Genomic DNA, 26165 nt, shown 5'->3' with positions numbered 1-26165 from the left:
AATTCCTGTTCACATGCTTTCTGTGTTATTGTTAATGTTAATTAAGACATTATTAGTATTTAATTTTTCCATTGCATATAGGTCCCCAGGTAATTTTCTGCACTAAGGAATTATTCCTGCTTTGGTTCTTGTGGAAGAACTTTTCTGTTTCCTGTCCAAGACAGAATGATTCAAATTGTATGGACAAAGTGGGGGTGGGTGGGTGTTAAAGGATTACTACCTGATAAAACATTCTACACTACTCACTACTGAAATTGATTCCACAAAACAAGAGTAGACAATGTCCTGGATACTGTACATTCCTTGACTAATCTGCAACAGCTGAAGCACTATGGTCAATTTTCCCTTAGTATTTTAACTTCTGGATCACACATGAAACATTCCACAATCCATTTTCCTTATACTGATTTCTCCTCTTTATTCCATTTATCCTCACTCTTTTAATAATAAGATTGAAGGTAATTATGTGTTCCCTGTGTTAATTTACTTACATGCATTCTAATTTGGCAACATGAACTCTTCTTTCTAGGGAAGCCAAGGAATCACGTGAGGTACCTTTAAAACTCTAGAAACTGTTTAGCAACACTTCACCCCTCCTCTTTTTTGACTTCAGGTAATGAAGAGGGAGAAAGCCAGTTTAGTGTACCGGTTAAGGCATCAGGCTAAAAATGAGGAGACTGGGAGTTTTAGTTCTGCCTTAGGCACAAAGCCAGCTGGGTGACCAAGGGCCAGTCCCTCTCTCTCAGCCCTAGGAAGCAGGCAAGGGCAAACCACTTCCGAAAAACCTTGCCAAGAAAACTGCAGGGACTAGTTGCCAGGAGCCAACACTGAAAACAAAACAAGGAAGAGGGAAGGAATTTGCAGGGAAGAAAACTCGTTTTTTTACCCTGAAGTTATTTATCCGTACATCCATAAACAGATACTCAGTTGGGAATAGTTAGAGTATTCATGTTAAAACTCACTGGATTCCGCCAGCAGCTCCACTTGCTAAATAAAGCCATTTAAGTTCCTGTATGCTTATGTGCACTTTCAGAAAAGGAACCTGAAATGTTAGCATATCCTCCTGCTTCTCTTATAACTGGAATGCTGTAAGTGGCTTTTGGTGTGTGCTTTGCACTATAAACACGTGACAAAACATGTATGATCTTTTCAACTCAGACATTTCCTGAATTGGTGCATATTATCCTGTGGCATAAAAATGGCAGATACTATTGCTGTATTCTCCCAAAATTCATTTGAGAGAAAAAACAAGCCGATACAATGGTTCTTAGAAATAAAAGGGATGCCAGTATAGGCCCTGCCCAAATTGCAGTGGATCCAAGCTATTTTTATACCTGCTATGTAGGATTCATAGCACTGTGTAATGTAAATTGCAAAAAAGGCCCATACTTTGTACCACTTGGAAAGTTTTATTTAATATCTCTCTGCGAAAGCAGTCATGGTTGGAAGCTAACTGTTATTTCAGTATCTTTATGTCATAGCATAAAGTGGATGATAAAGTGCTTAGCCTGATCCATCCAGATGCCCGTCTCATAGCTCAGGGAACCGAGTTCTGCAAGGGAGAGAATGCTTGGTAGTGAGCCTATAAAACACCCACATCTTCTCAGTATGACAGAGATGCAACAGTTTTTTCAGGAGTGCAACCAAGCCAATAGGGAGCCACTTAAGGACATTCAACTTTATGTCCCATCCACAGGTTCAGATAGCCTTTAGAAGGACAAAATATTAAGGGACATACACAGCACTCTAAAAGAGAATATATCCTGCCAAACTTAAAGAGTCTAAACATTTTTTTTTAAAAAAAGCTCAAGTTGAGGATACCAGGTAATACTCCAGACAGCTTATATATTTGTAGATGCTCCCTCAGCAGCCACAACATTCTCAGTGAACTTCACATAAAACAATCCTGGCAAGAAGTTAAAATTATCTTGTGTAAGTTTGCAACTACCTATGTTACCTATGTACAATACACATACATACTGGGAAGATATGAGTCCCCAGCAGTTATTTATATTATGTTTGTATATAACATTTGGGATGCAGAGCAGTTATGTAGTTCCAATAGACTTTCTCATACAGTTACAAATAGATAAAATGCACCTAAAGGTTGTAATAATACTCTCTGTTGGGTTCATACATTTCATGCCTTCCCCTAAGGTGGAAAACCCTTTCATTTTTTAAAATAGTCTCCACTATTTTAAGTGAAGCTATTCTAGGGGATTATTTGCATTCTGCAGAGTCTTTTCTCCTTTACATTCTCTTAGTGAACTTTTCTGCTATGCATTTTTACCAAATCTTGCTCCTAGGCTCCTTGAGTTATTTCTTTGTGCTTGCTCTAAAGATAATCTCATGAGGAGGTGACAGGACAGAGTTGAACTCTGACATGTCCCACTTAGTAGAAATGAAAAACAGTTTATCTTGGATTTCTTGTCCATGGCTTTGGTTTTATCCAAGGAGCTGTCAGTTAGGATGGGGCCCTGGCTCTGAGCCATATGCTTGCTTCAGGAGTGTTGAGAGGGCCAATTAAATAAATCCTTCCTGAAAGCCTGCCCATCATGCTATCCAAGTCACCTTCTGAAGAACCAATATGCTGTCCCACTCTTAGCCAGCAGAAACTGATGCTAATAAGTAGTTTGTAGCACAGGAGGCCAATCAGCCTGATACTGTAGCAATGAAATGCCATGAGACCTTGGCCATGTGTCAAGTCCTAAAACAAGACAACAGAAGGGGAGAGTGAAACAATACTGGTCTTGCTGGTAGGCAGGCAGGCAGGCAGGCAGGCAGGCAGGCAGGCAGGCAGGCAGGCAGGCAGGCAGGCAGGCAGGCAGGCAGGCAGTCACTTTTCTGAACTCTAGAATGAGATGAGGCTTGACTATGATTGAAAAGGTATTTATCTGCTTTGTTGGAAGCAACTGCTCATCAACATAACTAGCATTTCTATTTCATTTGGAAATTCAGAGATTCTTGAAGCTACTGGCTTCAACCTTTCAACTGGATTGTACTTGAGTGTCTGACTCCTCCTGCAACCTGGTGTCTGTGATTTTGACGTCAGAACACTTTACCTTGTGGCAGTTGTGGTTCATTTGATGGTGCTGGTGGACTCACACAGCTTTGGACTACAGTTTGGCATTTGGGGAGTTAGTATTCAAGACTTCCTCTCTTTTGTTGCTGCTTTCCTCCCCTCCCATAATGCTTGAAATCTGGGTGAACAGTTTTGGCTTCAAATAATTGACTGACTGTAAATTCCTTGGTATCTACTTTAGCAAGACTCTAAACTGAATCCCAATTTATGTTACTTAACTGCTCATAACCTAACAGCTGAGAACAAGACAATCTTTCAACTAGCAAATAGCTCTTGGGGATCTGAAGTCCTTTCAACTACTGTAGACAACCATGGGTAGGGTTGGCTGAGGAACTGGACAATTCAAACTAGATGGGGGATGCATACTCTTTAGGCCTGAGATGCAAAACAGCACAGAATTTCAGATCCCCAGTGACACAGTCTTCCTCATTACCTTATTACAGTATTTCTGAAATGTTCAACACATTTTAAAAGGTCATGATTCACAATGTTGTAATACAAGTCATATGAGGGTGAGGTTTTTTTTTTTTTGCCTTGTAATGAATATAATGTAAATGTAATGTAAAATAGAGAAATTTTATGATCCTGGGAGAAAATGAATAGAGAATTTAGGAAATATGAAAACCCAAGAGTAGGGTTAGGATGTTTATATCCCCCCCCGGAAAAAAAAAACAGAAAGAAAAGAAAAGAAAAAAGGCATAATAAAAAGGATGCAACTGTGCAAAAACCACAGACATGGCAATTTATAGGTGCAGATGAAAATTTAACTAGTAAAATAGACCTATGTCTCTCCAGGTGATCTCTCTGCCTGCTCAGTCTACTGAATAAGTTTTCCGCATTGATGGGCAACTTGAATACTGATCATTGAACTGAACTTGGACCAGGCAGGTCTACAGCTCTTCAGACAGAGGATGTTCTTCTGACAGTCCTTCAAAAAATGAACTAGCCTCTGGAAAGCAAGAAACATAGCCACCCTAAATGCCCTTGTTCTTCACAGCTTTTTCTATAAGTCCCATTAATGGGCTGAAAGTATGGGGGAACAGAGTTTAAAAGGCAGGTAAGCCTTACTAAAACCACATGCACTAATGAAAGGGAGGTGTGCAACTTCTTTATTACAGGACTACGCCGTAATTCTACTGTAGCATGTTGCTATGCAGAAGCAAGCCCCATCAGATAGGGATGTAACTGATAACTTTGATGATTTATTCGGTCTCAAAGTGCTGTGATTTGCCAGAGTGCACCCAGCTGTAGAATGGACAGCAGCGATATATGGAATTCAATGGCATCCTCATTCCCATCAAGGAATGTTTATGGTTATCAATCAGCATGCATTTGGGAAGTTATATATAAATAACTATTTAGAACTACAGCATTGTATAAATAAAACGTACCATATCTTTGGGAAAGGTACATAAAAAAGACAAGCATTTGTGAATTCTCTGTTTTTGGAAATATAAATCTAATGTATTAAATTAAAAATATTTCTGTGTTGTGAGATTCATGGATCCCTTAGCTAGTGGCCTTGTAAACATCTGCTTGTTTGTACTTCCCCGAAAGCTTTAAGAACCTTCTACATTTGCCATTGCAACCTAGCACAAAGCCCTATCTGATAAAACCCAGTCTGCATGATTTGACACCTTCCCTCCCTTTAAAGAATGCAATTTATTATACACTTGGCTAAAATCTACCCACTCTTTTCTGGCATCTAGCCATCTTACCTAAAGAAGGTAAGTCAGCTGTCCACAGAAATGTTGCTTGAAACAAAACTCTTGGAGGGAATTGCATTGTGAGAGAGAGAACCGGGAACAGGCTACTGCATCTCTTTGAAATTCTCGACTTAGTCTACTTCTACACTGGTGACCTACAGTATCTTCATGGCGTCATCCAGCCATCTCTGAAGTGATACAAAGCCTCTTCTCAATGCTATTATTCTGACACAATGGTGGTTGAACAGAAGATGCTATATTTCACTAGTGAGGAAATAGGGTTAAATTTGCTTAATTGTTATCATGGCACATAGGAATTTGCACAGGGCATCCCAGTGCTACAAGATGAGCTCTCTGGTCACAGAAACAAGGAATTTTAATGCAGATTCCAGCATCTGTTTTGGAACATAGAATTTTTAGAAGAATCAAATGCAATAAAGCAAAACTAAATAAGAAACATCTGTGTTTTACCACCTTTCTGCTGTTCTTCACTACTTGAGAAGGACTGACTTTAGCAGAACATACCTCTTCTATAATCCACTTGAAAATCCAACTGGACTGAGCTATTTAGTCCAAGCCACATTCTAGCCTCCAGCAATTGCATTCTGCTCCATTTCCTTTATGGACTCCTGATAGCAGAGCTGTGGACATTACTATTTACAGTGACTTGAATAATACAGGGCTTCACGATCAAACATAAATAGGAGGCAGAAGGCAAGGAGAGGAGACTACTAACAAGAAGAACAGATTGTGGGCGGAGGCTTTAGAACTAAGACATTTCACTCAGGCTACTTTATAAAAAGACATGTCAAAGCTCTTAGAAACAGGTTAATGCAGGAGAAAGCCATGTAGGGAGCCTGTTGAAATGCATAGGAGACCATTAAATAGCATCTTGCAAATCTCTAATGGCAGTAAAATGAGTTAGATCTACAGACTTTTTCATGGCAATATCTTGATTGCCTGAAGGTAGTCTGGAAAACTTCAGCTTTGTTTTTTTTAATGTGGATGTATTTCTGTTATCCATTTATTCCAATATATACAATTTTGTCCACCATTTTACTCCTATGTTGTATACTTTTTTCACTACTAAATGCATTATGGTGCACACATCCCTGATATGAGCATTTGTATAACTGAATTTCAGTTCTTGTGCATTCAGTCCTTATTAATACTGTTAGAAGAAGCAGTGCAGAATACTTCTTTAAACCAGGAAACATAACCCCCAAAAGTTACTTCCTAGTATTTGAAAGCTTGGCCCCAAATCTTCTTTCTCAACTGTTTATACCTTGCTTCTCTCAACGGGCCTTTAGGAGGCCTTTGGACTGATACCGTAGATTACAATTCTGGTGCAGTTTCACGAAGTATGAATTCTGATGTGATCACTTTTCAAAGGTGCATTCTTTCTCATTCTTTTTTTTTTTTTAAGGCTTGAAATGAATAAGATCATTGACACTGTCTTGCGCTCCATGTTATGAAACAGTTCTTCAGAATATGGATATTCAGTCAGACATCACCAGGTCCCCTTGTTTCCATTTCTCCCCTCTAACCAAGATTACCTGACTTCTAGGACTGCTCTTCCCAGTTCCACCACAAGAGGGGAGCACATGACATACATTGCCCGTGTTTTATGTGAGGGAGATCTAGCTATTTCTTCAGCCTGATTAAAAAATGTTGGAGGTGTCAGCTGATAACTCTCATGAAGACAAATTTTCCACAACTTCTCAATCCTAATTGAGGAAAAGCAGTACAAGCAATAAAAAGATAGCTACAGTCTTTGACTTTGTGTAATAGACCTCCATTGCATTTATAAGTCTTCTGGATTCACCTGGTTCTCAAAGCTGTTTCACAAATGGATATCACCTGATAACTAAACAAGCAGATTTGCAGATGAATGCGTGAACTGATTTCACTGCATTGCAATAGGGAAGATACGAATGTCCTATTCACTTTGCTTGATCGTTGGTGAGATCATTCACAAACACAAAGTAAATGGCATGTGATCATTCTGAATGTGTAGATCAGCTTTATGTTAGAAATTTGCTATATCAGGTAAGGTCACATTTCCAATCTCAGATCACACATGTAACATTCTCACATCATGATTCATAGCTTGATCTGTTCAGTTTGCATGTCCACCCCCCAGTCTGTAATTGACACCTACGTACCCTTTGATTCGTGTTATAGGAATGGTATAATTAAGGAAATGGCATGTCAATCAGCTTATAATAGTTGTTATACATGTGCCAAATTTAAAGTATTTGCATAGAAGTCTCATCATCAGGATCTTCCCATAACGAAGAAAATATGGATCAATGGCATTTTCTGATTTGATCACAAATAGAATGTCAGCCCCTCTAGAGAAAAGGATCTCATAAAGAACTAAGAAAAAATATACTGAACCAGAGCAAAGTATTTCATTTTCTATAATACCCAAAGAGACATCTCTAGGAAATCGAAAAATCAATTGTTGGTGGTCTCCAGAGGCATGTTACCTCTGACTCTGGAGGTAGTATATAGGAATCTCAGTAACCACTCTTGCCCAATAAGCTGCTGCACTAGCAAAATACATCCTGCCCTGCCTGCTTAGACCAGGAAGGAAGAAGTAACCAGCTCCAAGTACCTACCAAAACTCAACAATGAGGAACAGTGTTGGAGCTATGCTGACATGCCATCCTTGCAAGAAAGGAAACTATGAACTAAGGATGTGAAATGGAAGCCTCTAGCATATATCCTTGTATTCAGATTGTGAGTTTGAGACTGCTATCTCCAAGATGTGTAGGACTACAACTCCCATAATTTTCAATTTCCCAGAAGGACACCAAGTTGTGGAAGGCTGCTCTGCAATGATCTGACAGTGTACCTTCTGTGCTACTGATGTTCCTCAGGTTCCAGTAGGAGAGGCAGGAGTTCTGCCAAATTCTACGATCCCCTTACCTGTTATAAATCCAGTACAGAATTGCTCTGTTAGCTTTTTTCCTTATGTACAAACCAAACACAATACAGGCTCTTCCATTTTTAGTCTAACAAAACACTATCATCAGGAAGAGATAAAAATAATACAATAATGGCACCTTTTTCTAACTCCTGATTATTGAGAGAGATATATATCTCCAAAGGGCTAATGTGACAAAAAAAAAAAGATATTTAAAGCAGGTTAGCAACATATTAATATATTGTTTAACATATTACAATCCTCATATAGATATATTACTTCATTTAAACTTGCCATAGGTCATATGTATCTCTCTTGCATCCTGTTGGATTTATTAAGAGAAATGACATAAGTGAAGGTTCCCTGTCAATCATGAGACCCTGGTCCCAGTTTCTTGCCTTGGGCTCCCTTTCCTCTTCCAGCAGCTCCATTAAATCATTGGGTGTGTCATTTAATGGCTCCAGAAGCCAGTTCTTTGCCTGCTGTGCTCTGTTTAGGCTACCTTGTTAATCAATTCCTAGCAAACAGGATCAAATTAATGGGCTCTTCCTCATGGTTCATTTAAAATGTTATTCACCCATCCCTGAGCCAGCAGAAAATTATATCAGCAGCATGAGAATTGCTGCCCCTGTAGCCAATCCCTGTTTTGCTTTAGGCTTGTGACTGGCAAATGGTGGTGTCTTCATTTATTGTGTGCAGGACATGTTAAAGAAAGGGGCTGGCAGATTCTCCTGGCTTTGTTTCCCTTCCCTCCCACTAAACATCACTTGTTGATGAGAAAAAATCCACCCAACACTCTCCTCAACATGGGATGAGACTGGGGAGGAGATGAGTTTTGATAGATGGTTAGACTGGTGGGTTTAGCCATCCATCAAAATTCAAACCAGATTGGAGACAGGTGACCTGGGGGCCTGTGTGGAAAAGTGGAAGGGAGCTACCTTGCTACACCATGGCAGTGTGCAATCCCTTGACTGTCTGTGCTATTAGCTGGGTTACTTATAAACACGAGTTTGTCACTATTTCAGAGTATTAAACTCATGTTCAAAAGTATTGCAACTGACAGGTGATACAGGTGGAGTCTGGGCAGAGGAAAGGGAAGGGGCCTCTTCCACTGCCCCAACCAACACTTCCATGTATCTCTCACCTGCTAAGTCAGGCTATTTTGAAACAGAATGCCAAACCCTTAGCAGTTGATCAGCCATGGTGGTAGTGGGGTTGCAACAGTGAGGCAAGAGGGAAAGTCAGCTTGCACACCCTTGCTCAGCTGACTCTCTGGAAGAGAGTTTTTTGAACCCATGTTCAAAAGCAGCCTGAAGAATAGCTGACAAGCACGTGGGGGTGGGTATGTGTATAAATATAATCTCTTCATCATGCCAGAGTTGAAATATGCGTTTATGGGAGGTTGCATCATGAACTGACAGGAAAAGAACACTCTCTCCCATACTGTCTCATTTCGCTATGCAGACCCCCAGTGCTACTGCTGATCAACCGCTATTTGGTTGATTCAAGGACTGGCTTGGAGACCTGGTAAAAGGGGAGAGCTCTGTTTGAAAGAACTGTTCTTTCCCACTGCCCAGATCAGAATAGCTCTGGAGGACAGTAGCCAATAACGGGAAAGGGAGGGGCAGTAAAGTGGCCCATAAGTCTAGGATGGATAGCATCACCTCACTGGGCCCCCAACAGAACTGCCAGTGATCCTGTCCATCCTAGCACTTATGGGCCACTTTACTGCCCCTGCCTTTCCTCTTATTAAACAGTGTTTAATATAGATTAATTAGATGTTTAGTATTGGATTTTAATTTTTTTTCTGTGGGCTCTTTAATTTTGGAGTTCTTTTCTTTTTTCTATTCTTTGTTCTGTTTAGGGTTTTTTTTTGTAGTTCATTAATTCTTCATGGTGTTTTATTGTTTGTTTCACTGTTTACCTTTTGTATTTTTGTATTCTGTTTATTTCTGCAACCTTGCTATAAAATGTAATAATATAGAGGGGGAAAAGCCCCTAATAGAATGGTCAGTGCATTAGAGTGACCCACAGTAAAGTGCCAGGGTTGTTGGCTGCTTAAGTGGGTGGGTGGGGGGGAACACTCCTTTAACAATACAGCAGCTGAGGATTAGTTAAGGCTACCTCAGATGAAATGAGGATGGAGCAGAAAAGAGAATGGAGATGTCTATGCCATGGTTATATACAATGGGGAAAGGCTCAATGAGGACATGAAGATATAATCTCTTCATCATGCCAGAGTTGAAAGATGCTCACAGTGGAAACAGGGGGTACAGAGAAAGAGCCAGATTCTCAAAGATGAATTTATGACTGACCCACTATAGACAGTTTATGTAGTTACTTTCATGGGGAGAATACATGGCTATTGTTTTGGGAGTGTCAGTATTTAAACTGACTCTGACAACCTTTTCAGGTCCATAACAATGTTGTGCTAGCTTGCATGATGACTAACTCCTGCAACGTTGCTCCAAGTGTTGCTGGGATGCTAAATCTCACAAGATTTTGGTAATCTCAATGTGAGTTTTTAAGGTAAATCTTGCATGAATTGCAACATTTTGTAAGATTTCATATGAGCTCACTGAAATCTCACACGATTTGGTGATCTTGAAATATTCTGGTCTTTCTTTTGGAGTTTGAAAATATGTCATGTTTAACTTGATGGTTACAGGAACCATGGGGTGGGGAAACAAGGTATCAATGGAGGAAAAGAGGTAAAGGAATGTGGACACAGAGGCCTTTCCTTCTCCAAACCACGCACAAATATATATTGTATATCCCATAAACCATGGGATAACTATCAACGCTTACCATCAGCATCTCACTAGTAAGGGAATTTACAAGGTCTGAGACAGATGAACGGGGCTCTGTTTTGTGATCAATCTCCTCATGCTGGGTCTGTCCTGGCACTGGTGTTGTGTTCACAACTTTCCCTCCAACGGGTAATCTGCGGGAAAGAAGAGAAACTTTTGCATATGCTTTGAATATAATAAAAACATAATATTTGTAATAGGGAGAAAGAATATATATTATGGTAGAGTCATTCAAAAGTAGAAAAGTAACAAAAGTAATGCAGAATTACCATTTAAATACCTGGTATATGGTTTGGAATTTCCCATGATCCCTTCCATTTATGGCTAATCTTTTTCTGATATATCCTACTAAGTGTTATTGTTCAATTCTCCTAGTAATGGTTAATAATGAGGATGACGACAACAACAACAACACTATTTTCTTCATATTTCTATTCTGCTTTTTCTCCAGGAGCTCAAGGCAGCTTACATGGAGATTTCCCTTCAATTTATCCCCATAACAAAAACTGATAGGTTTTAGGCTGAAGGAGAGGGCTGGCCCAAAGTCAGCTTGTGACGTTCCCTGGTGAACCTGAATCTGGGTCTCCCTGATGCCAGTCCAACACTTTAACCACTATACCACATTGACTCTCATTATCTATGTGAGACTGAGCCAAACAGTGAATGCAGGTTGGACTGCTGTGGAACTTGCTGCCAATTCCCTTCCTACCTCATAGGCCATTAACCTTCTCCAAACACAAACATTCCCTCTGTCAAAGAGGCAACTGCTCTTGTTTACTTTCTTTGACAGGCAATTTCTGAGATGACGTACACCCAGATGGTTTCTCCGCCAGTGTACTCAGAGCAGCTAGGGAATCTGAGTGTTGGGTGGCAAAGGGATGTCTCACAGGGCCTTAGAAAAGGAGCAGAGTCAAAAAGCTAGGATAGATTGTCTGTGACAGATCATATCTGTAGTCCAAAACATGACACAACTTGAGTTAAACCACTGCATTGCAGTCTACTTTTTGCCAGATGAATCAAGCTGTTGCAGTATTATCTTATCATCCACTGATTATGTCTCACAGTGCTGTATCAATGGTAGCATATGTAGCAACTGCCTTCCAGCTTACTTCTATTGCAGTAGAGAGGGAAATTGCTAACCAAACACATCTTGGTGATCTCTGGCTTCCTTTGTCTCTCCACAACAGCATAGCTATGGACTCCCAGTCTAGCTGAGAAGCAACATCTATGGTATAGACAAGAACTTATTTCACCTGCTAGTAAAACATTCAGTGTGAATCTCCATATAGCATTACTTATTCCATATGTCTGACACACCCAATCTGAATTACAGATTCACCAAAGCATATTAAAAACTAGCCTCCTTCTCTATTGTGCTCTGCTTCCTATCAGGAGATTCAAACATGAAGTATGCTTTTTCATTGGCTTTTGTTTTAATCAGTGGTCCTCTCCTTCTGACAATCTTAGCACACTTGCAAGAATCTAACATTTTCAGTTAGTCAGGATGGCATATTATTACACCTGGCATAAGAAAGTTGGGATGTTAGGATAGAGAAGTGAGCCAGGAAACAAAAAAAGAAGAACTGGTAGGCAGTAGAATGTGAAAAGGGCATCTATAGAGGGAGAAACATAAATATCTCATTGTCTGAAAAATGATTTGGGGCAATGGATGCAGAATGAGAAAGCTGGTTACAATTTCCAGATGCTGGACATATAACAAAGACATATCAAGATCCACACAGTGATATACAAAGACATAGAAGAGAATTTATGCAATACATTTTGGGACAAGTTGAAGAACAAATGCAGTATTTAGTGCCCAGTTAAATAAATGAGATTCATCTCCAGTTTAAATACATTTTATGTTTAGAGGTAGAAAGCTTGAAAACATGCCCCCTTCAAGATCCACTCCAATTTTTCTGAGTGTGAGGAAAATGCTGAACTCTGAACAAACCTAGGGTAGATATCCTTTGTTTTAAGTGTTAAATTTTCATGTGAAGGGACGTGCGGTCTGCAGTATGTTACTTGGCCAGAAACCTGCTCTTTCAAGGCCCCTTGTGTGAATTTTATGGAAGAGTTTTATATATTTAAAATATTTATAGCACTCCCATTATCCACAGTTATTACTGTGTACCATTTGTGGTGCTCTATATTCTTCCTCAGAGACAGGGAAAGTGCAACACAGAATGGTGGTAGATTTTTTTTCTCTAGCCCCTACTATTGGAAGGAACAAAATATTAAAGAAATAACCCTGTTGCTGGTTGCCAGAGGTACAGCAAATTCATTCCTATAGTGGCATGGAAAATGTTGGGGCCTGAATGTTAACCAAGGCATAAATGCTCACCCATCATAAAGCTCAGTGACTGGTGCTGGGAGGAACTAGGAATGACTTTAGACACTGTCGATTTCTGTAGTCACAGTAGATAATTAAAAATATCAGAAAGAGAGTTTGAAAAAGCAATGACCTTTATTAATCTAGCACGTGAAAAGCTCTAAAAGCGTTTGCATAATCAAGAAGTGACTACCCACAGGGCTGGATCTGCCCAAGAATGGCACAGGGGAGGTAGTTTCTGTTTGTGACTGACATCCATTCTTTGCAGATTTTTTTAGAAATTATCAGAACCTATGAAGCTTCCTTAAGGATGATGGGATTATTTTTCCATCTAAGCCAACTGGATTTGCTCTGATGCGCTGCAACTCTCTATAGTCTCAGGCAGAGCCTTTCCCACCCCTTCCTGCTGGGGCCTTCCAGTATAGCGGCCATGCATGCAAAAATAACCTTTGTCCCTAAGCTGCAGAGCTAGCTGTAAGTATACATGCCGAGGGCTCCTCCCGTATGTTACGAAAGGAGCTCCAAAAAGGGCAGGCCTTCCAACCTAGAGAAGGGCTTGAAGAGTGAGTGGCAAGCCTGAAGCCCGTGGTTTTCAACCACCCAATGGGGTATGCAACACCGGGCTTAAATCTTATCTGCAGAAGAGATTCACTGAAGTTGTCAGTTAGATATACAGAAAGAACTGAGGAAATACACATAGAGAAATTGTTCAGTGACAGACAAATAATATCAGACAGATGCTGACTAAGGGAGAAAACCTCCAAGACAATGATGAGATACAAATCCCTTTTTATGTAATACAAAGTGTCAGATGCACCAATGAACTGCTGCAATGGCTTATCACGTGCACATCTCCAGGTATCCAAACATGCAGATATACCACACACACACACGCACGCACGCGCACACACAAACACACACTTATCCTTACAGAATTAAAAATACCGCTATCAAGAAATAGATCAATAAACAAATAACATACAGGGGCGGGTTCAAGCTTGTTAGACATACGCAGAAGGACAGATCAAGCAGTAGGAAATTTCAGACAGGAAGGTTATACTCTGTGATGGACTGGACACATGCAAAGAACTGGACATGCTGCTGGTGTATACCTGGAATAGAGACTAGCACATGCATAAAAGAGACTGAAACAGCTGAAGAAAAAAAAGGTTAAAAATAAGTATGTGTGCGTGTGTGTGCATGTATGCAATACAGAAAAAGTGTAAGTATATGTGTGAGATCAGTTGTCAGAAATTATGACAAATCCAAAGTTATTTTTGCAACCACACTATACTGAAACAGCTGCAAAGCTGTCTGGGAGTTCATGAATGCTGCAGAGTCACAGGAAAAGCAAAGAGACACAGAAAGACTAAAAAGGAAGAATGTCTTTTATCACAGGATCTGCATGGTGCCTCCTGATAGTACAGAAACAGGGTGAAAGAAGTGGGTAAGAGAGAGAAATACACACACATACACACACACAAACATTAGTAAGGGAGAAACAGCACACCCACAAGACAAGGCACTGGACTGGAGTTGCCAAAGCTGACAATGGAGGAAAGATCAGGCAGCAACAGTAGAAAGACTAGAAAGAAAAAGAGAAAGTGCCAGGAGGAGACATTACAGGGTGAGGGGGGTACAGGACATGAGAAACTCATAGGATCACTGCAAACAAGATCAGTGGAGAAAGGCCAAGGTCAGATGTGACTGGAATGCAACCAGAGCGCTCCCAGCAGGCACCCCCAGGACTGCATCACAAGGCCTGTGCAACTACTGTGCAAGATCAGCATTCCAAGGGCCAAGCAGACAGAGAAGAGGAAGGGGTGCACGGCACAAAAGAGAGGAGAGGTGCAGGGGAAAGGAGTGCAGAGGAGTGAAAGCAGCATGGTGTGTGTGTAGAAGCCAAGAACAAACGGAGCACAGCTGGAAAGGAAACAAGTAGAGACACGTTTCTACTAAACAGGCAGGAAGGAGAACAGAGGGCTTGAGACTGGCATCCAATTCAGATATTATCATGGCTGGTAATATTTGTCTGGACCACAAAGGCTCCATCGCAGAGGTTTGCGATTTGCTGGGCCAGCTACGTCAGTCTCTTTTACATATCCGTATCTGGAGGGAAGGGGAACATGGGTGAAGGAATTATGTAATGGCCTAATTTTGGTCACTGCTGAGGGTATTCTCAGGAAGATAAGGGCCAAAGCAATATGTGGCCAGCAGCTTTATTGCATAACTTAGTTGAGTATGAAAAGATCTCACAGGAAACCAAGGTCAAAGGAAAGGAGTAACCTGATGATTTCTGGTTCAGGTAACTGATTGCATCAAACATTGGGAATAATCTGAAGCTAGGGATATTCAGCTCCTGAGATATGGCAGAGTATGGCTTTGGTTTAGAAGACATTTGCCCTGCCTGTCCTGACCTATTCCAGAATTTCCAGAAGGAGATGTTTGCTCTGATGACATCTGCATTTTTAATCTGACAATGTGAATATTTTTCAAATGAAACTGAAAACACCATCTTTATTTTTTTTTAAATATAGATAATGCAAGATCCTAGCAAGTTATATCTAGAGCACTTTTATGAAGACTACCTGCTTGATTAGGTATTCCTGTTCCTGCTAAAGAACAATTCATATAATATACAAAGTATAAACTCTGGAATATAGTGAAAGTATATAAGTGATTAGTGGAATATGTCTAAACATTTAACCCATAATTATGACAAGATAAGGTAGATTTATTTACTTACGAGCCATCTATAGCCCAGTTTTCAATTTGTACAATGATACAGAAATCATTAAATGGGTGTGTTTCTGTGTTGTTATTTTGTATTGTGGTTTTTTACATTTTGATTTATTATGTGGTCCTTACTGATTTTTACTGCTTTGAATGTTTGCTTAAATAATAGTAATAAAAAAAGAAATCATTAAATGGGTGTGTGCTGAAGTAACCAGTAGGTCATTTTATCAATGAAATTTAGATTAAAAAAATGATTATTTTAAAATATAGACTCACAGGGATACCTGATTGATTACAGTGTGAATAGAAGGGTCTTAAATTCATCCCTTTTTTTTCCTAAAGGAAAACTGGTCTTCTGAAGTTGCTGTTTGTCTAGGAGAGAAACTGTTATGAACCTATCAGCTTCCCTTCAGAAAGGAAGACTTTTCATCAGAAAAGGAGCGGAAGGTTGGAGAGGAAGAAACCTTCTCCTCACTGCGTGATCAGGGCCCACTGCAGTAGCTTTATTTTTGCTTTCTTTTGTTTTATAAATACAAAAATACACACATGTGACTACGCATTTAACATATTATGTTTTCAAATACATTTAGGAGTTGTTAAGGAAACTTTCAAATGGCTGCTGTATTGCCTCTCATAGCCCAAAAACACCTTGATCAGAAGACTAATGAAAATCAACACCTTTATAGGTTAGCAAACTATTAAGCACAACTCATTTTTCTGCCATCAGTATCAAAGTTCTGAAAGCTAATCAAACAGATTAGCTGAAATCATATAAAATCCAAAATATGCAGCCTAGAGTTTCTCCATTATATTTGATGCAGGAGTTTGTTCTTTGCTTTTAATATTAACTTGTTTTCACTGCTATGATTGAAATTGTTTTATAATGCTTCTTTTAGTTAATGTATTGACTCTTAATGTGAAGTTATACTAATTGTGAGAAAACTTTGTTTTAAAAGGAGGCCTATACATTCTAAACCAGACATATCTGTACTGGTTGGGACAAAAATTAAATGAATTATTAAGACTTCTAAACCTAAAAGAATGTCTTGCACAAGCTGATGTTGTAAAATATCCTTTACTGGCTGTTGCTTACCAACTTTTGTCTTGGCACTGCAGGAACCAGCATGCAATGCTATTCACCCATGTAAGTGTTCTGATGACTAAAACTAGGCTGCACAACAGAGGATACTCTCAGTAAGTTAAGATTCCAGAGGCTGGGTGGTCTAGAAGCTGATAGAGATGCACCATGGAATGGATATGGGCCAGTGCAGGGTATTCCCTCTCCTAGCGTACTGCAATGGCCTGAGGGATTGTTCACCTGCTACTACTTAAATTATATGTTCAAAAAACAAGTGTGAACCATGCACCTGGACCATCAAATAGGAAGTGGGAAAACATTTAGTGAAGCAGAGACTCAACACATTAAAAATAGCTGGTAGGTGAGAATGATGCCAGTAAATTAATTCACTGATTTTGTGAAAGTTGCTCCTTCACACCATTTCACACACATGTGGAACTATTGAGGGCTCTGCCTATACCTAGGCAATTCTCCTTCCAGAACTCCCTGTTGTTTAGCTCCTTCTATGAGTTAAGCAACTAGACCTTAGTAAATCCCTTTAGCCAAGTGAAAGGAAGGTATGGAAGAGGAAAAACAAGGAATGAGACACTATTAAACTTTATTGGAGGCCCCTGAATTTAATGACAGAGACCTCAGTATAGCTTATCAGGGAGTAGCAACATGTTTACTGGTGATGCACTATGTAGGTGGTTTACTTTAGGTCATCCAAGAGCCTCATAAAGGCCCTTCTAACTATGACACAGCTTTGTATAAATAACCTACTGGGGCTAGAATTTATGTTCTAACAGGCTTCATTACAATGGTAATTCATTATGAAGATAGTTTAAGTTCTTCTATAGTTTACTCCAGCTGTATCTAAGACTATCTTAATTTTTTTTTTCTTTGCCACATTTATGTAAACAGAATATCTTAGTTGTGGGGGGCTACTGAGGAGAATTTTCCATCAGCATTATAACTGCGAGAAACTTTCTGTCTCCTTAAGATCTAACTTCATTTACAAGATCAAGAAATTTCATTCTGATAATGAGAGACCATGACTGTTGGCAGGTAAATCAATAAATATCAGTCATATCTCTTTATTATTATTTATTCATTATTATTCTGAAATTTATAGCATTTGAGTATTATGCCCTCTCTATATTTTCATGACAAACCTGCTCACTGGGAACTAATTTTACAAAGTAAAATCAACTCAAGTCCTTTTTTATAACATGTTTTGTAAGTGAGAGACAAGGAATATAATCCCATTTATCCTTATAAATATATTTGGAAGCAATTCCTATGACATTCAATGGAAGTTTAGTCCTCAGCCAAGGGTACACAGAATTCCACTTTACTTCTGAATATACATGCAATCATTACATGAAACATGATCAGTCTCAAGGCTAGTCTTAAACCCAAGACATGAGATGTTCTTTTTCTCTCCAGTTTCTCTGTGGGGGGTGGGGGGAGGGAATGCTTCTAATGGGACATATAGTCTATGTTCATACATATTTCCAAGGCTACGAAGGAAGGGACAAGTAACTATATGGAACTGGAGAAATGTATGAGGAATTACGTGAAGAAGTACATAGAATACACTTGGGAAAAAAATGGCCATGAGATTCCAGTGACTTTTCTAGAGAAACTTAGCAACCAGCAGGGGAACAAGGATGCCAGCAGGATGGTGCTAGACTGGCTTAGATATTCACTGGGCTATGATGGAAGGCTTTCTTTCCTCTTGCTGGTTCCTGCGGCTGAAAGCCTCTGTCTCCTACTCATACCTCTTGTCCCCCTGAGAATTCTGGTTCTGCTGGTTCCCAGTAGTTTGTAGATCAGGTATATTGGCAAAGTCGTCCTGTTCTGAGAGCCCCAAAACAAGAGATAGCACCACCATACGGCCTTCCCTGTCCAGAGGTGATCCGTCCAGGGGAGTGAAGAGGCCCCAGATTCAGTGACCAGGATGCAGATAAAAAGATAGACAGGAAAGAGAAAAAAAGAGCAAAGCATAAGACAAGAAACTAGAAAGAACACAAATATTGTAAAACTACAATGAAAAAGAGACTATAATATGTAACTGCTGTTCCCATAATACATATTAAATTCTCAAGCTTCTTGGACAAGATTCAGAAGCAAGAATTAACAGAGGTTAGAAGATACAAAAGAATATATTAAAAGGGAGTTGCATAAGACTGTGCCTAGACAGGCAAATTTTCAAGAGAAAAGCATCTTGCTACATTGGCTTTTCTTTTGCATAGATCAGAAACTTGATCTATTTCCAGAGTCATTTATTGCTTTTACTTATAACATTTATATCCCATCTCTCTTCCAGAGCTTAGGGTATGTTTATGGCATTCTCTTCCTCAATTTTTTTCTCTCCCATAATCTGGTGAGGTAATTTGGAATGAAAGAGTAACTAGCCCAAGCCATCCAGTGGGCTACCACAGGTGAAAGTGGATTTGAACCTGGCTCTCTCTGGTCCTAATCCAACACATTAACCACATACAAGAAATAGTTCCTATTAGTTAATGATCATTGTTTTGAGAGATCAAAGAATTGATTGCTGATGGCAGTTTGAAACAATTGTGTTGCACAAATAACTGCACGTTACTAGTACATTTTATAGAATTGTAGCATGCTACACAGTTATGAAGGACCACTAGATGTTATAACATTATTAGCAATGATAGCTGGCGATTAGGTGAAGTCATTGGAATTTAGCTATTGAAACTACTCTGAGATCAACAGCAATGAATGATATTGCAAGTGACTGATACAGGACAAAAATAGCTATAGACAGCAATGCAAAACAATCGAAACCATTTCCTATTTATTTATTCATGCATCCCTATTAGGTGTATGTTTGTTTTTTACAGATTGATGGATACTGAATGATGCTCAGCTATACTGTAAACAGCAAGCACTCTTGACCAGGACATTTATCTAATGCCAGATTTAAAAGTGAACTGGCACTGAAGAAAAGGTACCTTGGTGGGAATGAATTTGTCCAGTGAATTGGCAATAACTGTTGCAACCACAACTTACTGTTTAGTGGTTTTGTGCTAGAATTCCATATTTCCCCATCTTTTGCAGTGGAGAATCTTACTCAAATCCTTGCATACGTTTAATCTTATCATGGTCAAATCCAAATCACAGTAAAGGATGTTATGGCCATCTGAAATCCCAACTGGAGAACAGAGGCGTTCCCTTTGATATATAGGCCTTATAAATGTGTTTCCAATGTGATTTTAAAACTAATTTCTGCTACAGAACTCAAGGCATTTCTGTTCTGAACAAGAATGTTCTGGCATTTGTTGGCAAGGAGCTGTTTTATTACCCCAGGATGCAGAAGACAGTGGTGCTATCCAAATGACTGCAGTTTCAGTGTTGTTCTTATGTCAATGAAGTGTGAGGTGTCTGCTTTCTGTCATCCAGGCTATACTGTTTGTCACTCCTTGTGAGACCTTCCACATATCTGAATTCAGAATGGGTCAGCCCATTCCGGTGACTAAAAGAGGCTCTGGGTAGGAACTCTATGATAAAATTTGAAGCTGTCTGGGAGGCCAAATAAACTTCTTGTCTGTGAAAGGACATGGAGCAAGAAAAGGAAGAAATTATGACAGGATAAACGCCATGTTGTATTCAAATGCATCACAACTGGCCATCATCCTCTGTTCTTTCCTCTTTATCTGAATTTCAAAGATGGCTAATAAATAGATCATGATACAATTTTGGATATGAATCAACTAAGAAGCAGGGACTTGTAATCAGCAGGATCTTGCTGTGTTTTGGCTCAAATCTTGTGGCCAGATTAAAATAAAATCCTGAGCAAAGACTAAGCCTGTCTGTGTCATACTGGTCTGTCTATTCTGTAAATAAAGGGATTCCATGGAAACTTCAGTACTGAGAGAAGGAATCTATGGCAATGAAATTAGAAGTAGTGCTGAAGTACTTGTTTAAGTGACACATTATGCTATAAACTGGCTATTCTTTTGCTTTGGATTATATTTTCTTCATCACTTCTTTTATATCCCCTCCTTACTCTCTCTGATCCACACAAGACTATTTGGGAAATTTAGTTCTGAGTAATAAGGCTTCTGTTACGTGCTTTATTTAATACAAATTTCATGGACAATGAGCACAGATTCACAGTAACATCAATAATATTTTGCACAGGCTGAGACTGTGCTGAGGCTGAACTAGACCACACATCATCAACAGGAAAATGCTGCCAAAATTAGCTTCAAATTCACTCCAGCCCAATTTCACACAACTGTACTGCTTAGAATGGATATTTAGGACTTGCACTAAAAGTCTGTAGTGGATTCTCATTTCATAACAAGAGTGCTTCTGCTTGTGACTCCAGGCTACCTCAAAAAAGGGAAAAGGATGGAGGTTTACATCAGATTTGGTTGCGACCCAAGTCCTGAGCTGGCTGAGGCAGAAAAAATGTTTTTTGTGGGTTTGACCCAAGAATAACTTTCTAATACTTGAACCCTCACCCCAGGAGGCTAGGGAGTGTAATTTGTACTTTCCCAAATTTGGCAGGTGTCATCTCCTCAGAATGAGAAACCACTTTTGCAAATGTCACTGTACTTTTCCCAGAAATGATTGTATAACTGATGTTTTTGAAAAAAAGGGGGAGACTTCTCAAATAGTACCTATTTATGTAAAATTTCAGTAAAAACTTTTTAAAATGGTTTATTTCTCTTCTGTTAATCAGTAGGAAGACATAGAAAGACTAGAAATTATGAAGGGAGTTTTGTTTGGATCAGAGATGAACCAGGCAATTCCCAAAATAGCTGGAGGTAAAGCAACCCATTTTCTGAAATGCTAAAGCAAGATTGGGATCACATTTTTGTTTTGATTCTCACACCGATTCACCATACGTTTGATGAGATATGAATTTTCTGTTCAGGAGAGTTCAGTCTGGCAGTCATTTTAAAAATTAATGAAAATAATAAGAAGAGTCTGCAGCTCAATGACTGAGATAGTTCATAATATTTAGAAGAACATCTCTGCCAGTGTTAGTCATCTGTCAAAAAAGTAAGGATTCCTATATGTATTTTATGCTGTCCTTACTCCTCTCTCAACCTTCCCCATGCTTTTGAGACCTTCCCAGGCTGTTCTATAAAATGCTTCGGTATCTTACATTTGCATAGAAGGAAGGAAGGAGAGTGTAGTTCAGGAGACAGGAAAAACACCCTAACTCTACACTTGTTCTCCAGGATACTTATAATGAACTATCCATACACAGAAATCTAATGGACAGCTTGCTCTGTTTTCAGAGGCCTTCTATGCACTTTAGGATCCAATGTGATACAAAGGCTAGAGTGCTTGTTCTCACTCTAATAGCCAAAGAGAGTCACTGACTTCCAGACTCTTTAGTTTCTCTGTGCCTCACTCTCCCACAACTGCAGTTAGAAATATGTCATCTCACAAGTCCTGTCACATTGTTTTTGTTAACAATTATTTTAATTCACAAATGTATGTGTCTGTGCATATCTTCTGCATCCCCTGAGTTTGTAGAAGCCAGAACCTTATTTTGGGGAGCTTGTCTTGCTTCCATACTGAGAACTGTTATAGGAACAGTGTGGATTGTAACAAATAATGATAGGAATGCTCTTTGAAGTAAAGAGGGGTGTTAAAGAAAACCATGATGATTTTAAAGAAGATGGGTGTCATAGCTTTAGCTATTTTGGCCCCTAAACCCCTCAAAATGGAAAGTGTTTCTGATTATCTGGGTGTGTCAGGGTTCAAAAAGGAGCATTGGACATTGGATCCCATGTCTCTGCTTTATTATATCCTTTAACAGATGTGGTAATCAGAAATGTAAACAGTATTCCAGATGTGGGGATACCAGAGTTGTACAAAGGCATTGCAATGTTGGCATTTTTATTGGCCCTTTCCTAATGATTCCTAACACGGAATCTGTCTTTTTCATAGACACCCTGTACTGAAGTAACATTTTCATTGAGCTTTCCACTATTAATGACCCCAAGTTCTTTTTCCTGATTACAGACAGCTCAGACCCTATCAGTATATATGTGAATCTATGGGGTTTTGCCTCAATGTGCTTAAATTCAATTGCATTTGCCATTGGGCTAATCATACACCCAGTGAACAGAGAACCTTCTGAAGCTCTTCACAATCATTTTGGTTTTTATCACTTTGAATAGATTTTAGAGGAGAGTTGGACTGGATTGGACCAAAACCTACTTAATCCAGCATTCTGTTCCCATACTGGCCAAAAAACAAAGAGCAAAGTTGCACAGATGGTAGCTATTGCATGGAAACAGTTTTGGCAGTATCACTGAACTGACCATAATGTGTGCTCTGGCTCCTGGTCTTGATTTACTTCATTCCTAATATCAACTTCCCTCAGGAACCCAGGGACCGGCTTGGACTACACCCATCTCTTCCTTGCAGTCATGACATAACCTTTAGCTTCATTTTATTCATTCCAATTATGCCCATTTTTATAACAGTGATACAAAAATAATTATAGGGAATAGATCAGCCTTTCCTAAGCAGACATTCTTATATGTCTCAGACTTCAATGCTCATGATTTTCAGCAACCTTGTTAATTATGCTCCATCACATTGGGAAGGCATTGGATTGATGGGATAGAGGTTGAGTTATATAGAAAACACACTCTCACACCGAAAAAAAACACCTTTCACAACTGTAAAATTTGCTCGGTAGAATTGGTGGGTTGGAATGTTGGGAAAAAGAGGCAGTCTGGTCATGCAGACCTTTGTCCCAAGGTTATCCTCTCTGAAAACAATCATTTTATGAACTGTAGTTTTATTGTACAAACACTGCTGGCATGAGACAGTCTGATCTATTCTTACACTTCAGCACAGAAGCTGGAACAGATACCAGTTTTTCACCCAGGGTCCCCAAAAATAGAGGTTTTTTCTGTCAGAACTCCTATTAATGAAGGCACCTTTGAATGTGCCTAATGGATTCATCTCCAAGGGCATCTAAAATTCTGCATTGGTTGAGCAACAAGTGGAGGGAATATAGGGATTAATCACATTCAGCACAGCTCAGCTTTTCAGATGGAGTCTGCTACATACAATGTATAGACTACAGATCTATGATTCTGCTTTTATAGATCTCTGTAATTATATTGTTAGGTTTGATCATTTACCCCTTCTATGCAGTCATTTCATTCTGCTATCACTAAAACTAAGAGTTTTGCAACTTACTGCTTACCATCCAGGCCAGAAAGCATTCTACCCTGCATCTGCCAACACTTGGGACTAGTCTTACTTCCCTCTGCAAGTTTATTTTACTGTTCTTACAAACTCCAAAGCCAGAGGATGTCCTGTTCCAGATGGAAATGGTATATTAATGCTTGAAAATTAATACCTTGTTATATATTTCTATTACTATGGCTGATTTGAACCAATTCTGTGTAGATATTATAGGTAGTAATGCAGTGTTAAAAATCATGTTTAAGAGGACCCCAATGTATAGTCCCAAGTAAAATGACTAGGAATCTAGACCAACTTTAAGATGTGCAATGGTGGATCTTCTAGGTGTGTTCAGTTTTCAGCACTGAACTATGCAGTAACTGGAAAAAATAATTTTTGTTGGCAGAACCTTATTATGTAATGCAATCCTTAAAAAACTTTCATCAGTAAGTTTTAGGTAGTAGATTAATTTTTAAAAATACATTGGAAATTGAGTCAGCATTTGTTGATTGCCCCTGAAGGCTCCTCTACTGAATGGCTTTATTTCACAGATTTATTGCTTTTGTTTATCCTGCCTTGTGTTTTAAACCTTTAAACTGTCTTAATTGCTGTTTTTAATTTATTATTTTAAGAATCTTATTGAATAAAAGATGTGGACCATGGTTAGCCAAGTTGAAAAGCAGGCCACCTAAATTAAAAGAAAACAGATTTCTAAGCACTTACTGCTTGAACCTGCATGAAAGTTGCCTAAGGGAAGACAATACTTGGGTTTGTGATTAGACTTCCCACTGACTCTGGAATTCTTAAGAGTCATTCCTTTATTTCTATCAACTCTACCAAAATGGCCTTTGAGAAGTGTGCATCAGAACCAGCTTTCCTGGGAACTTCCACTTGTGAAGGCTGAAAAAGTTTGGCAGCAGGGAGATAGGAAGTTCACTATTTATTGTATGTGAATATAAGCCATGTCATGTAAATCGTGTCAAGTTCACATTTTGTATCATTGCCTGTTTCTTTTCTCAGTTACTAAACACTACATCTACTACCACATGGAACAGAGTGCATTTTTTTTTCAAATGAATTACACATTCAGAAATATTATATGATATAGCCTACTGGAAGACAATGGAGGACGACATTTTTGGTGCTTGAAAACTCCCTGCAGGATTTGAATCCTTCTCCCTACATGTTCCTTTACGTACTTTCAAATACGAGATCCTCTCAGTTGGAATGGGCAATATATGGCTTTCCAAAGGCTGTTAGTCTGCACTTCCTATCTTCTCATATTTGGCTATGTTGATTAGGAAAGATGGGTCTTGCAGGCAACAGCATCTGGGGTGGTGGCATATGTTGTAAATACAGAGGGGAAAGAGTGCAAATGGAGATACAAAGGAAAATCCCAGGAGCATCGGTATTCTACTGAAAAGCCTTGCTTAGCAAATTGCTCACTATGTCTGCATACCTTGGCTTTAGAATGAAGCCCAGCAAGGGTCACTGACCTCAGCAAAAGCTGTGAAGACCAAGGAAACATCTGCTATCAATAACTTAAACCCTGTTTTTTAAACAGTGGTTTTTGCGAGCCACCATGCAGTCATTTCCACCTACAAGAGCAACAACCACATTCACATGACAATGTCATTCTTCAGTTGCAAATCTTGTAGGTGGGGTGTGATGGATTCAGAATAGCAAGTTGTCTGCTGATCTCATTCTACTATCGTACCATCTTTTCCAACCCAAAATAAACCAGTTGGCAAGATTTATTGTAAAATGCAAAATTTAGAAAATGAACCTCACTCAACTAAGAGGAAGCATGTAACAGTGAAGATGGAAAAAAGGTTGACATTTTATGACTCTTATTACTCTTTCCCCATGTGTTCGGCATCTGCATAAAAATTAGCACAGAGATTTACAATGGCAAGGAAGGAGAATCTCCAGAGAGATTCAATTTGCCTGTCTAGCTGGAATTATTTGCTGACTAATACCGCCATATAATACAATGAACAATATATACATTCAGGTCCAAGACTGGCCAATAGTTAAATGGCTTAATACCCTCCTAGGCTGCATTATGTACACAAGTTTGATAGGTACTGAACAGATGGAGATCACAAGGGTACATGCCTGCTTCTGTATCTGATAACAAGATTAAGTATTTCGGTTATTAGCATTAGCTGAGATCCATGCTCTTACTGGTGTTTAAGTATCAGTTTTCCAGATAACGTTCATTCAATTATTATAAAGATTATTCTGTTCCTGGGAACTTGTAACTTCCTCCCTAAATTTAGCAAAGACAGTTATTACAACTAATCA

At 39.2% G+C, this 26165-nt stretch overlaps 1 protein-coding gene across 2 annotated transcripts in view; it reads right to left on the bottom strand.

Moving 5' to 3' along the window:
* Positions 1–26165, bottom strand: part of SYT7 (synaptotagmin 7) — a 236344-nt gene that overhangs the window by 30726 nt on the left and 179453 nt on the right. Inside the window, exons 7-8 of one of the 2 annotated variants that reach the window (XM_088146197.1) lie at positions 18440–18562; positions 10529–10664 (exon numbers count right to left, since the gene is read on the bottom strand). In XM_088146197.1, coding sequence (XP_088002323.1) covers positions 10529–10664; positions 18440–18562 — 259 coding nt within the window. The remainder of the gene's footprint in view (positions 1–10528; positions 10665–18439; positions 18563–26165) is intronic. The other variant, XM_025165022.2, reaches the window with a different exon arrangement.

The sequence above is a fragment of the Python bivittatus genome, unplaced genomic scaffold (genome assembly GCF_059951505.1).
Source record: "Python bivittatus isolate LINGU-HERP-01145 unplaced genomic scaffold, Pbiv_v1 ctg000480_np1212, whole genome shotgun sequence".
NCBI lineage: Eukaryota > Metazoa > Chordata > Lepidosauria > Squamata > Pythonidae > Python > Python bivittatus.
This window is presented reverse-complemented; position numbering and strand designations above follow the sequence as displayed.